The sequence below is a fragment of the Hyperolius riggenbachi genome, chromosome 4 (genome assembly GCF_040937935.1).
Source record: "Hyperolius riggenbachi isolate aHypRig1 chromosome 4, aHypRig1.pri, whole genome shotgun sequence".
Classification (NCBI taxonomy): Eukaryota; Metazoa; Chordata; class Amphibia; order Anura; family Hyperoliidae; genus Hyperolius; species Hyperolius riggenbachi.
Genome location: NC_090649.1, coordinates 156,904,888 through 156,919,529, shown reverse-complemented (window position 1 = coordinate 156,919,529; position 14,642 = coordinate 156,904,888). Strand labels below are relative to the sequence as shown.

Genomic DNA, 14,642 nt, shown 5'->3' with positions numbered 1-14,642 from the left:
CTCCTGTGTGCCCCATCTGGACTGCTGTATGCCCCATGTGTTTTTCTGTGTGCCCCATGTCTCCCTCCTGTGTCCCGTGTGCCCCCTCTCCCCATGTGTACCTGTCTGCCTGCCTCCCCCATGTGGCCCTGTCTGCCTGTCTCCCCATGTGTCCTGTTTCCCCCATGTGTCCTGACTGCCCCTTCTCCCCATGTGTCCTCCTGTGTCCTGTCTCCCACATGTGTCCTATGTGCCTCTTATCCCCATGTGTACCTGTCTGCCTGTCACCCCCATGTGCACCTGTCTGCCTGTCTCCCCATGAGTCCTGTCTCCCACATGTGTCCTGACTGCCCCTTCTCCCCATGTGTCCTCCTGTGTCAGTCTCCCCATGTGTCCTGTCTCCCCCTTCTCCCCATGTGTCCTCCTGTGTCAGTCTCCCCATGTGTCCTGTCTCCCCCTTCTCCCCATGTGTCCTCCTGTGTCCGTCTCCCCATGTGTCCTGTCTCCCCATGTGTCCTCCTGTGCCAGTCTCCCCATGTGCCCTGTCTCCCCCTTCTCCCCATGTGTCCTCCTGTGCCCATCTCCCCATGTGTCCTGTCTCCCCCTTCTCCCCATGTGTCCTCCTGTGTCAGTCTCCCCATGTGTCCTGTCTCCCCCTTCTCCCCATGTGTCCTCCTGTGTCAGTCTCCCCATGTGTCCTGTCTCCCCCTTCTCCCCATGTGTCCCCCTGTGTCAGTCTCCCCATGTGTCCTGTCTCCCCCTTCTCCCCATGTGTCCTCCTTTGCCAGTCTCCCCATTCTTACACGGTGGAAAATACGGTAGTCATATTTGTGTGCTGAGGCCTACAGAAAAATGAGTCACCTGTTGTGGATATATTAAAATATTGACATATATTGTGACAATGATATTAAGCTGATCACTTTCACATGCATATCTAAAAAAAGGAAAAGTCTATATACTTTACCAAAAACGTTTCTACTGAACATTATTATTGTCTGGTTCATTTGATAATAGAAGGGGCTCCTCAGCCCCCCATGTAACAGTGCCAGCACCACTTTACTGTTGTTCAGAATTCTTCTTGATAGCTGAATTTTGATAATTAAAAATACAGAAAAATAGCAAGAAAAAATACACACTTCCAGCATTTTATTTTCACAATAAACTACAAAGTTCAACAGCATGTGGGGCAGCAGGTGGTGTCTGATCACTGACCGATCCAGGAGTTCTAATAGCACAGCCTAGTTGTCTTACCAGACAAAGTTTTCCAGCAAATTCCCTGTAAGCATATTTTTGACATCTGTAATCAGAAACAACTTCTGTACAAGGTGACAAAGAAGCTGCAAGGTGATACGAATTAAAATCTTTTTGATTGTGGATTGAAATGATGAGGACAGTTACAGGCCCAGTTACAGTTACCAGGACCTCCAGACACAGGAACTATTTCTTCCCCCGAGCCAACCATCTTCTCAACTCAGGCTCACGCCCCCACCACCCAACCACAATACCCTTCTTATCTGTGTATGTGTGTTTAAAGCGGATCCAAGGTGAAAAACTAACTATAACAAGTAACTTGTTTATATATCTTATCTAGAGTTTAGATCAGTGGTCCTCAAACTAAGGCCCGCGGGCCGAATGTGGCCCCCTGAGGCTTTTTTACCGGCCCCCCACACACAAAATGTATTATAGATGCATTCAACTATATTTTTAAATATTGGTGTTCCGCATATAGAATGAAGCCAGAAAGCGGTAATTTGCTGGTTTCCAATCAAATCCAATTTGACTTAAGGTTGCCACCTTAGTATGCATCACTGCATGGCCCGCTAACACTTCTATGTATACTCCGGCCTTCCAGCAGTCTGAAGTATGTTGACCCGGCCCTTGACCCAAAACATTTGGGGACCCTTGGTTTAGATAGTTTACACAGTAAATTTAGCTGCAAACAGCTTCAATAGTTTATGATTATTTATTCATGTGATACAATGAGGGCAGCCATGTTCTGTTTGTCACAGGCTGAGGGCTGAGGGCTGAAGATGCTATCAGCTTGCCTGTGTGTAATGTGACAAATTCAGTGCCCTCTCCGCCTCCCTCCTCCCCTCTGCCTCTGAAATCTCTGGCTAGTAATCTCCTCCTCCTGGCCAGACTGGGCTCCCATAAGCCCTTGCTACAGTGTGTAGGCACTCTAAAAAGCTGTGGGCTTGGCTTGTTTAGTTTATAGGGAATTAGAGTATTAAAACAAAACAAAAAAAGTATTTGGCTTGAGGAATGCCCTGTAAACTATATGAAAGGAACACAGTAAAAGCTTATCTTGGATTCACTTTAAGTGTCTATGTACCCATGTATAGTACTCCTCTGTCTTGCACTTATTCCGCCACTGTCTGTCAACTTGCACTATACTATTCATCTTGGCGAACCCTTCATCTTGGCGATTCTGGGGATCACAGGGGTGGCTGGATGGTGTAGGAGTGGCTGGATGGTGTAATGGTTAAGGGCGCTGCCTCTGACACAGGAGACCTGGGTTCGAATCTCGGCTCTGCCTGTTCAGTAAGCCAGCACCTATTCAGTAGGGGACCTTAGGCAAGTCTTCCTAACACTGCTACTGCCTATAGAGCGCGCCCTAGTGGCTGCTGCTCTGGCGCTTTGAGTCCGCCAGGAGAAAAGCCCGATATAAATGTTATTTGTCTTGTCTTGCATTCCTTAGGTGTAGTAAAACACCCATAATGTACACGCATCATCTGGAAAGTAACAGCCTTTTTTATTCAATCAATTAAGTCAATTTTACATTTATGTTATTTTAGACACGCTGGCACATAAGCAATTCACTTTTCTCCTGAGATGGCGCCAAGGAGATCATTTTTCATCTTCTCTTTAAAATAACTTTTCAGCATTTTACAATTGAAAAAGTCCCCAAAAGTTGGTGAAAAGTACTGTCAAAATTATTTTGAGTGTCTTCTTGCTTAATAGTGGTTTAAAAAGCATTTTATTGAGATGTTGGCCCATATGCAATTAACGTGTTCTCCTAAGTTTTCTCCTAGGTGATATTTTTAAACTTGTCAATAAAGTATCTCAATTTCAAGTCACCAGAAAACAAGAAAATACTCAAAATAATTTCACCTACTTTTTGGTACTTTTTTAGTTGAAAGTTCTGGAAAGTTATTTTAAATTGAAGATGAAAAATTATCTCCTAGGACAGTGATGGGTAACCTTGGCACTCCAGCTGTGACAAAACTACAAATCCCATCATGCCTCTGCCTCCCCTAGTTATGCTTAGAGCTGTCAGAGTATTGCAATGCATCATGAGACTTGTAGTTCCACCACAGCTGTAGTGCCAAGGTTAGCCACCACTGTCCTAAGAGAAAACCCAGGTGAAAAAGTGAATTGCATATGGCCGGTGTGAAAAAACTCAGGAGAAAAGGTGAATTGCATATGGGCCATTCAGTTAACTTTTTCCTCCTGAGTTTTCTCTTGATAGTTTTTTATTTTTCTTTAAAATAACTTTTCAGCACTTTGCGATTGAAAAAGTTTCAAAAAGTAGGTGAAACAGTACTGTAAAAATTATTTTGAGTATTTTCTTACTTGTGGGTTTAAAAAGACATGACAACAAGCTGTGAAAATGTCACCTAGGAGAAAACTCTGGAGAAAAAGTTAATTGCATTAGGGCCACTGTATCTTCTGATTGTTTCACCACATACCATATTTTTCGGACTATAAGACGCACTTTTTCTCCCCTAAAAGTAGCGAGAAAAAGTACCTGCGTCTTATAGTCCGAATGTACCAAGTCTGTGTGTGCTCGCAGGCTCCCCACAGCGTACCATACAGGAAGCCCAATGCGGCGAATCTGCGCAGACAGTCCACACTGCAGCCAGAGATGCTTCAGGACCCTCTGAGCGCATTGAGCTGGCAGATCTTTGTGAGGCAGAACAGCTCTGACACCTCCACCACAAAACCGCTTTCCACATGCTTGCCCATTCCAGGCCAAAATTCCCCGTTCTCCCCACTGTCCTGCCTACCCAGAAATGATGAGATGCCAGTACGAATCACACCGTCACAATGCCGATGTATTCGGAGTACAACTACCAATCAGGCGGGAGGCACTGCCCCAGACCGCCTATCACAGCGCTCACTGCTCCCTGCTTGTTTTATAATAGGCATCGATGGTCTCGCGAGTGGGACCATTCGGGCCAATCACTGCACGGCATCTGCGCCTGATTGGTAGTGAGCAGTGAGCACTGTGATAGGTGGTCTGGGGCAGCGCCCCCCACCTGATTGGTAATTATACTGCGAATACATCGGCAGTGTAACTGTGTGATTCGTGCAGGCGAGCATGTGGAAAGAGGCTTTGCAGTGGGTCCAGGCGGGGTGTCCGAGCCGTTCTGCCTCATAAAGATCTGCTGGAAAGTGTAAGTATGTGCATGAGACAGAGACCAGCCATAGGAACAGGACATTGAAGGACACAGGGAAAGAGGATGGGGGGGGGGGGGAGAAGACTGGACACAGGGGGCACTGAACATGGGGACACTGAACACAGGGGACACTGAACACAGGGGCACTGGACACAGGGGGTCACTGGACACGGGTCACTGGAGACAGGGCTCACTGGACACAGGAGGACACTGGACCCAGGGGCACTGAACACAGGGAACACTGGACACAGGGGTCACTGGGCACAGGGGGACACTGAACACAGGGAGTCACCTGGACACAGGGGGACACTGGACAGAGGTGTACACAAGAGGTACAAGGAAGGCACAAGGGGGACATAATGGGGTGAGAAGGTCCATAAGATGCTCCTGCACCATGGACGCACCAGCTTTAGTACATTTTTTTTCCTTGGTGTTTGTCCTCTAAATTTAGGTGCGTCTTATAGTCCGGAGCGTCTTATAGTCCGAAAAATACGGTAATCCCCTCCTTAATTTAATCATATATCATATATTTTTACAAGGTTTACAGTCGCTTTATGGAAGTAGTAATACACTCCTCCCCTATGAGTTGGATTGATTGGGGATGGTGGGGCTTCATGTTAATGCTGCAGAACAAACAGTTACCATTGTTCTGCACTTTAACCTGATGAAATTACACAGAAAGACTACTTCATGTGGCACATAAAAGCAAACAACTGTTACTTTCTGTATAACCATTGTATTAGGGACAGGGGGTTTATACAACAGCCTGGATAAGAAAGATTTTTAAAAAGGAAATTAGAAAAGGCACCTTCCATATTTCTCTCATTTCAAATTCCCTTTATGAGTTTAAGACATGTATCACCAAAAAAATAATAGAAAAATATTCTAACCAAGGAAAAGCTTACAGTGACACAGTGTAAAAACAAAGATGGCCGCTCCATCATTTTTGGTTTGTTTTAATTCTATGCTAAGTTTTGTGCCTGTGCAGCTCAGAAGGTTGAGAGGTGTGTGGCAGTACAGTCTATAACATTATAAGTAAGTAGTGTCTTCTCTGTTTTCTCTTTCTTTAGCTTGTGCAACAGCAATATTAATACACTGTAGCCACTCCTCTGCATTCTTCTCATCTTTTGCTTTGAACACGTAGGTTTTATTGTCAGCGAAGATTTCAAAGGCTCGAGGAAGGCTTCGGTCTCTGCGCTTTTTAGGAACAGCTTTTACACTCTGAACTTTACTCAGCTCAATAGGACAATCATCAGGATCATCTTTCTAGAAAAAAAAGCACATAAATTGCTATATTAAAATACTAAGAGAAATGGATGTTCATATATTGGAAAACTGCTATTCAAGCTCAGGGTCCGATCATAAACCAGGGCCATCTCTGTCCATTTTCATGCCATATATAAATCCAATAAATAATAATAATAATAATAATAATAAGAGAGACTCTTGCTGCTTAAAGGAACACTATCAATTAATACAACTTTTTTTCATTACTATATTAGGGTACACATTACCACTAGTGCTAGGGAAACTTTATTTATTCACCCAGTTCTCTCTCCCTGTCTCCCTGCTTTAAAATCATCCTTCATTCCTCACACAGCTGACAAGTATACTTCACTGTGTCACAGCATGAAGGAGAGTCTAAAGAGGAGACTGATCTGAAGAGGTAACAGGTAGCTATATGTGCTTTAATATAGCTGTACTATAACTAGCAGTGATGGAGATGTATATACACTTCTCCTGACTGGCTGCTTGTGACGTTACACTCCTGGCTGCATCTACTTCCTAGGCTGCTATGTGCTGTCTGCACTGGTAGGGAGAGAAACTGTTTACAAAGGCTTTATCAGGATCTTTATCTGTCAGAGAAGTGAAAACAATAGCAACCCCCCTTTGCAGGAACATGGTCTAGTCGGCAGAGCCCAACATTTTTTGTATCTAATGCCTGGTACACACAATGAGATTTTCTGGCATATTTACTGCCAGATCGATTATTTCCAACATGTCCGATCTGATTTATGATCGATTTTCTGATCGATTTTCCACAGAAGTGAACAGAAAATCGATCAGAAATCAGATCGGTACATGTTGGAGATAATCAATCTGGTAGTAAATCTGCCAGAAAATCTCATCGTGTGTACCAGGCATAAAACTGATGGGATGATTTTACAGCAGAGAGGCAGAGTTGTGTGAGGAAATAAATTGCTCCTAGTACTTGTGGCAATGTGGGCCCTAACATACACCATTAAAAAAGTTGTTTTAATTGATAGTGTTCCTTTAAGTGAGTTTGCCATATACCTTTAGAGAACAGGGAGAGCAATAAACCATTTATAATTTATGCAGTCACATATTTTTCATAACAATTGTATAAAGAACTTGCCTAGGCTAAAGACCCCCAGAATTAACATATTTCTCTGAATAAACCTACCATTTTGAAAATCTGAGATACAATTTTTCTAAATTGTAAGTACTGGATGTTTCATTGGTCCTACAACTTGCATTAGTCAGTAGAACAGAATGCAGGATGAGACTTCTGACATCTCTTCTGCATGTTAGCTTAGGTCGTGACTCATCGGGCCTAGCTTACTATTGCCATGGACAGAAACACTGTGTGTTTGTGACGCCGATAAAATCCCAATCATGACAGTTATTAAAATAAAAAATAAAGACTGCAAGCATGCTCACAACCGGGTGCAGCCAAGAACTGCAATGTCACATGATGCATGATGATGTTAACTATTTATCTGCCATTACAATGTGGTTTTATGTTCCAGGCGGCAGTAATCACCAGCAAATACATTCTGCAAATAGCAAGTGATGCTACTTGTTAGCTACGGTAAGGGAAATGTGTATAACACATCCCTGAAAGGATGCAACCTCAAATTGTAGCCACTTCTCCCTTTAAAGCGGTATAAAACCCTGACATAATCTATATATATAAAATCGGATGTATGTGTGTGTGTGTGTGTGTGTGTGTGTGTGTGTGTATGTGTATGTGCCGCGATCACGAGAAAACGGCTTGACCGATTTGAACGAAACTTGGTACACAGATCCCTTACTACCTGGGATGATATGTTCTGGGGGTCTCGCGGCCCCCCTGCACACCTGGGCGGAGCTACAAACAGCAAATCAGATTCCACCCATTCAAGTCAATGGAAAAAATGTAAAAGGCTGCCATTCTCACAGTAATCAAGCCAGAGTCCCCACATATGGCACAGTTGGTCACTTGGTGACTGAGGTTACAAATCCTGGAAAAGTGGGCGAAGCATAAAACAGCCAATCAAATTTCAGCCGTTCATTTTTAAATGGGAAAATGTAAACTGCAGCCATTCTTAGACTGTTAATCGCAGGGTTCTCAAACTTGCCACACTTGGTCACTGGGTGAATGTGATTAAGATTCAAGAAAATGGGTGGAGCCTACAACAGCCAATTTAAAATTCACCTATTGATTTTCAAGGGGAATATTTAAACTGCTGCTATTCTTACTCTTTTAATGGCAGAGGCTTCAAACTTGCTACAGTCGGTCATTGGGTGACTGGGGTCCAAATTCACTAAAGGGGAGGGGCCACATACAGCCAATCAGATTTCCTTGGTGGATAAACTGCTTCCATTCACACATTTTTGATGCCAGGAACCTGACAGCTCACAAACTTGGTCATTGAGTAACTGTGTGTCAAGGTTACAAAAAGTGGGCGGAGCCAAAACAACTTTTACTGGGAAAATATAAACTACAGCCATTCTTACACCGTTAATGGCAGGGTTCTCAAACTTTGCACAGTTGGTCATTGGTCATTGGGTGACAGATTAAGATTTTGGAAGGTGGGTGGAGCCTACAACAGCCAATAAAAATTCATCTTTTGATTCTCAAAGGGAATATTTCATCTGCTACCATTCTCTTATACTGTTAAAAGCAGATGCCTCAAACCTGGTACAGTTGGTCACTGGGTGACTAGGGTCCAAATTCAGGAAGGGGGCGGAGCCACACCAGCCAAATTTGTTTATTTTTCAATGGGAATATACAAAGTATTGATACCAAGGACCCCAAAGCTGATAAACTTGATTATTGAGTGACTGTATGTCAAGGTTAGAAAAAGTGGGCGGTGCCAACACCTTCATTTTTTACATGGCAGGGTTCCCAAACTTGACACAATTAGCCACTGGGTGACTGGGATGAATATTCAGAAATGTGGGTGGAGCCTTCAACAGCCAATCAAAATGTACCTATTGATTTTCAAGGGGAATATTCACATTGCTACCATTCTTACACTGTTAGTGGCAGAGGCCTCAAACCTGATACAGTCAGTCATTGGGTGACCGGGGTCCAAATTCACTAAAGGGGTGGAGCCACAAACAGCCAATCAGATTTGTTAGATTGATTTCAGCCATTCTGTTATTGGCAGGGTTCTCAAACGTGACACAGTTGGCCACTGGGTGACTGGGACTAATATTCAGAAAAGTGGGTGGAGCCTACAGCAGCCAATCAAAATTCACCTTTTGATTTTCAAGGGGAATATTTACATCGCTGCCATTCATGCACTCTTAATGGCAGAGGCCTAACAACTGCTACAGTCAGTCACTGGGAGACTGGGTTTAAATTCTGAAGGGAGCGGGCCAAAAACAACCATTCAGATTTGTTTAATTTCAATGGTAAAATGCAACTTATTGATGCCAAAGACCCCAAAGCTCATAAACTTGGTCATTAAGTGACTGTATGTCAAGATTAGAAATAGTGTGCAGAGCCCAAAACAACTAACTTTTTACATGGGGAAATGTAAACTTCAGCTTTTCTTACACTGTTAATGGCAGGGTTCTCAAACTTCACACAGTTGGTCACTGGGTGACTAGGATTAATATTCTGAAAAGTAGGTGGAGCCTACAAGAGCCAATCAAAATTCACCTATTGATTTTTAAGGGGAATATTGAAACTGCAGCCATTCTCACACTGTTAATAGCAGATGCCTCAAACCTGCTACAGTCGGTCGTTAAGTGTTTGGGGTTCAAATTCAGTAAAGGGGCGGAGCCAAAAACAGCCAGATTTCTTTGCTGGTTAAACTGCTTCCATTAGCACAATTTTGATGCCAGGAACCCAAAAGCTCACAAACTTGGTCATTGAGTAGTGACTGTGTGCATAGCCGGCCTTTGATATGAGCGACCGGAGCGGTCGCTCAGGGCGCCAGCTTCCAAGGGGGCGCCTATAGCTGGTTGCCTATACTGAGGGCACCTAGACCTGATTTCCTATACTGAGGGTACCTATGTCTGGCTACCTTTACTGAGGGCTCCAACACCTGGCTACCTATACTGGAGGCACCTACGCCTGGCTACCTATGGGGGGATGGAGGGCACCTATGCTTGGCAACCTATATTGAGGGCACCTACACGAGATCCTATACTGGGGGCACCTATACCTGGCTACCTACCTATACTGAGTCTGGGGGCGTTTTGGGGGGGGGCGCAATGTGGTTATAATTGCGTGGTGCAAATTGTCGGTGCTGTGCTATCATTCTAAATGGAGGGAGGCGGCTAACTGTCCCACTGATTGTTTTTATTAATATTCCTGAAAGGTTCTAGCCTTCATTTTTAAGTGTATTCAGGATAATGCATTCTTTCCATCCATTCGTGGTTAATAGTATTATACATACGTGATGTGTCACAGAGATCTGAACATTTGGCATGATGTGTCACAACGTCAAAAAGGTTGGGAACCACTGTTCTAGGAACAAAAATCAGGTTTCGCTCAAGGCGCTGTGAAACCTAAGGCCGGCCCTGACTGTGTGTCAAGGTTACAAAAAGTGGGTGGAGTTAAAAACAGATTTTTCTGGGAAATTGTAAACTGCAGCCCTTCTTCACTGTTAATGGCAGGGTTCTCAAACTTAGCATTAATATTCAGAAAAGTGGGTGGAGCCTAAAAATGCCAATCAAAAATCACATGTCACTTTTCAAGGAGAATATTAAAATTGCTGCCATTCTTGCACTGTTAATGGCACAAGCCTCAAACCTGGTACATTCGGTCATTGGGTCACTGAGGTTCAAATTCAGAAAATGGGACAGAGCCACAAACAGTGAATCAGATTTGTTTCATTTCATGGGAAAATACAAATGATTGATGCCAAGGACCCCAAAACTCACAAACTTGGGCATTGAGTAGTGACTTTGTGTCCAGGTTACAACAAGTGGGCTGAGCCAAAAACAAATTTCACTGGGAAAGTGTAAACTGCAGCCCTTCTTACACTGTTTATTTCAGGGTTCCCAAACTTTGCCCTGATGGTCACTGAGTGACTGAGATTAATATTCAGGGAAGTGGGTGGAGCCTATAATAGCCAATCAAAATTCACCTGTTGATTTTCAAGTGGAATATTTAAATTGCTGCCATTTTTACACTGTTAATACCAGATTCCTCAAACCTGCTACAGTTGGTCATTGGGTGACTGGGGTTCAAATGCTGGAGAGGGGCGGAGCCACAAACAGCCTATCTGATTTGTTTAATTTCTATGGGAATATACAAATTATTGATGCCAAGGACCCCAAAGCTCATAAACTTGGTCATTGAGTGTTTGTGCATTAGGGTTAGAAAGTGGGCGGAGCCAACACCACTCAAATACATACCCGGGCAAGGCCGGGTCATCAGTGGGTGGAGACAAACACAAATTTCACTGGGAAAATGTAAACTGCAGCCATTCTTACACTGTTAATGGCAGGGTTTTTAAACTTTGCACAGTTGGTCACTGGGTGACTGGGATTAATATTCAGAAAAGTAGGTGGAGCCTGCAAAAGTGAATCAAACTTCACCTGTTGCTTTTCAGGGGGAATATTTAATTGCTACCATTCTTGAACTGTTAATGGCACAGGCCTCAAACCTGGTATAGTTGGTTATTGGGTGACTGAGGTTCAAATTCAGAAAAGGGGGTGGAGCCACACACAGCCAATCAGATGTGCTTCATTTCAATGCAGATTATTGATACGAAAGACCGCAAAGCTCACAAACTTGGTCAGTGAGTAATTGTGTGTTAGGGTTAGAAAAAGTAGGCGGAGCCAACACCAGCCAAATACATACCCGGGCAACGCCGGGCAATCAGCTAGTATTCAATAAAAACATGTTTTCCTACTTTTTATATCCCATATGGATATCATATTTGCTTTCGTGCATAAGTATTATTATTCATTTAGAAAGTTCCCAAAGTATACTTTTTTGCTCTTAAAGCTGACTTTGCATTTTATTCATAACTGCTTCATTCATCTTCTAATGTAAGCAGAAATGCTTTCTGATGCTTTCTGATTGTCTCACTGTCTTCAGGAGAGTTTTCAGTGTCAGAGACGTGTTTGTTTACATCTCTCACTTGATACAATTAAACACAAGATAACATTATCTCTAGTTTGGATTTGTCCAGCTTTCCCTGCAGGGGAGCGTCTAAGGCCTGTGTTTAACCCTTTGAATGCTGTTCTAGTAAAAAAAAAATGCTGGTTGTATATAATATGCTGTAAATAATCTTTTAGAGCAAAGAAGAAATGCTGGGTTTCATTCCGCTTTAATACATAAACCATTAAAGAACCACCATCACAAAAAAAAAGTAAAATGTAATATACATACGTACACTTACTAATAAGAGGTATATTTCTCTCAGATTAAAATGCCCATAAATGACTATTCTCCTACGTTGCTGTCACTACGTTGTAGTCCCTCTCCTCCTGGGGGATGCTTAGTGTTGGGCGAACATCTAGATGTTCGGGTTCGGGCCGAACAGGCCGAACATGGCCGCGATGTTCGGGTGTTCGACCCGAACTCCGAACATAATGGAAGTCAATGGGGACCCGAACTTTTGTGGTTTGTAAAGCCTCCTTACATGCTACATACCCCAAATTTACAGGGTATGTGCACCTTGGGAGTGGGTACAAGAGGAAAAAAAAATTTAGCAAAAAGAGCTTATAGTTTTTGAGAAAATCGATTTTAAAGTTTCAAAGGGAAAACTGTCTTTTAAATGCGGGAAATGTCTGTTTTCTTTGCACAGGTAACATGCTTTTTGTCGGCATGCAGTCATAAATGTAATACATATAAGAGGTTCCAGGAAAAGGGACCGGTAATGCTAACCCAGCAGCAGCACACGTGATGGAACAGGAGGAGGGTGGCGCAGGAGGAGAAGGCCACGCTTTGAGACACAACAACCCAGGCCTTGCATGAGGACAAGAAGCGTGCGGATAGCATGCTTTGTACCACCATGCAGTCATAAATGTAATAAAGATAAGTGGTTCAATAAACAGGGACCACGCGGCAACGCTAACCCAGCAGCAGCACACGTGATGGAACAGGAGGAGGCGCAGGAGGAGAAGGCCACGCTTTGTGAGACACAACAACCCAGGCCTTGCATGAGGACAAAAAGCGTGCGGATAGCATGCTTTGTACCGCCATGTAGTCATAAATGTAATAAAGATAAGAGGTTCCATAAACAGGGACCGGCAACGGTAACCCAGCAGCAGCAGCAGCACACGTGATGGAACAGGAGGAGGCGCAGGAGGAGAAGGCCACGCTTTGTGAGACACAACAACCCAGGCCTTGCATGAGGACAAAAAGCGTGCGGATATAGCAGCAATGCTTTTTGCCGCCATGCAGTCATAAATGTAATACAGATGAGAGGTTCAATAAACAGGGACCGGAAACGCTAAACCATCCCAGATGTTCATCGGTCATGTTACTTGGTTGGGGTCCAGGAGTGTTGCGTAGTCGTTTCCAATCCAGGATTGATTCATTTTAATTTGAGTCAGACGGTCTGCATTTTCTGTGGAGAGGCGGATACGCCGATCTGTGATGATGCCTCCGGCAGCACTGAAACAGCGTTCCGACATAACGCTGGCTGCCGGGCAAGCCAGCACCTCTATTGCGTACATTGCCAGTTCGTGCCAGGTGTCTAGCTTCATGCCCGGTTTCAGGTCCAGCGGTGCCAGCCACAAATCCGTCTGTTCCTTTATTCCCCTCCAAATTTCCTCCCCTGTGTGCTGCTTATCCCCAAGGCAGATCAGCTTCAGCAACGCTTGCTGACGCATGCCAACAGCTGTGCTGCACTGCTTCCACGATCCTACTGCTGCTGGTGCTGGGTTAGCATTTCCGGATGAGGTACAGCTTTGAGATGCGTTGGAGGAGAAGGAGTCAGAGAGGTAGGTGCTGCTGTTGTTATCCAGCTGTTTGCGGCGTGGGCAACACCCGCGCCGTAGCAGGTGAGGAATCGCTGCCAGGCTCCACAAGGTTCACCCAGTGCGCGGTAAGGGAGATGTATCGACCCTGGCCGAACGCACTCGTCCAGGTGTCAGTGGTGAGGTGAACCTTGCAGGCAACGGCATTCTTCAAGCTTCGGGTTATTTAGCTGACCACGTGCTCATGCAACTCAGGCACTGCAGAGCGCGCAAAGTGGTAGCGGCTGGGAACCACGTAACGTGGGATGGCCACTGACATCATGCCCTTGAAGCTGTTTGTCTCCACCACTCGATATGGCAGCATTTCGCAGGCCAGAAGCTTGGCTATGCTGGCTGGCTGTTACTGCCACGGCCCGGGGGTCATTTGCTGGCAATTTCCTCTTGTGCTCAAACATCTCAGAGACAGACAACTCAACCGTAGCGCTGCACACCGAAGGGCTGTTGGTTGTTGTGTTTGATGAACACTGGGAGACCTCAAGAGCACTAGTCCGGAAAGTGACAGTGTCAGCATCGTCTGATGTTTGTGAATGTTGTGAACCACGCAATGGCTGGGCTACTGCTGCTGCTGAGGCGGGTCTGGTGGTGAGTCTGGTGAACCCAAGGGAGGCAGTGTTGCTGGTGGTACCCTGTCCTGCCGCGTTTGCCCACAGAGTGGGATGTTTGGATAGAATGTGGCGGCTCATGCTGGTGGTGGAGAGGTTGTTAATACTTTTCCCCCTGCTCAGGCGGGTCTTGCACACCTTGCAAATCGCCATGGTAACATCCTCAGTGCAGTCTTCAAAGAAAGCCCAGACTTTAACTGGCTGAGGACTCGGACCTCGTGCGTGATGTGCTGGTGCTGCTTAACCCACTGCTGGACGCTTGAGAGGTCATCCAAGTAATTATCTGGTCCTGTTCTTTTGGATCTGTGAGGGTTGTTGTCCTGGACAACATGGGCAGTATTGAGTGAGTTTTCTTGGGTGCTCCCCTGTGGCCTGTACGTGAACCGTCAGGGGAAACACCTCTTCCCTTGCCCCTCCCTCTTTCACCGGATTTCTTCCTCATTTCACTTATCCTTAAAGTACACGCTGACTGGCAGCAGTACAG

At 44.8% G+C, this 14,642-nt stretch overlaps 1 protein-coding gene across 1 annotated transcript in view; it reads right to left on the bottom strand.

Moving 5' to 3' along the window:
- Window positions 1–4,094: 4,094 nt before the first annotated feature.
- VEPH1 (ventricular zone expressed PH domain containing 1) overlaps window positions 4,095–14,642 on the bottom strand; it is a 471,495-nt gene continuing 460,947 nt past the window's right edge. Inside the window, exon 14 of the mRNA XM_068280844.1 lies at window positions 4,095–5,645. Coding sequence (XP_068136945.1) covers window positions 5,409–5,645 — 237 coding nt within the window. The 3' untranslated portion in view covers window positions 4,095–5,408. The remainder of the gene's footprint in view (window positions 5,646–14,642) is intronic.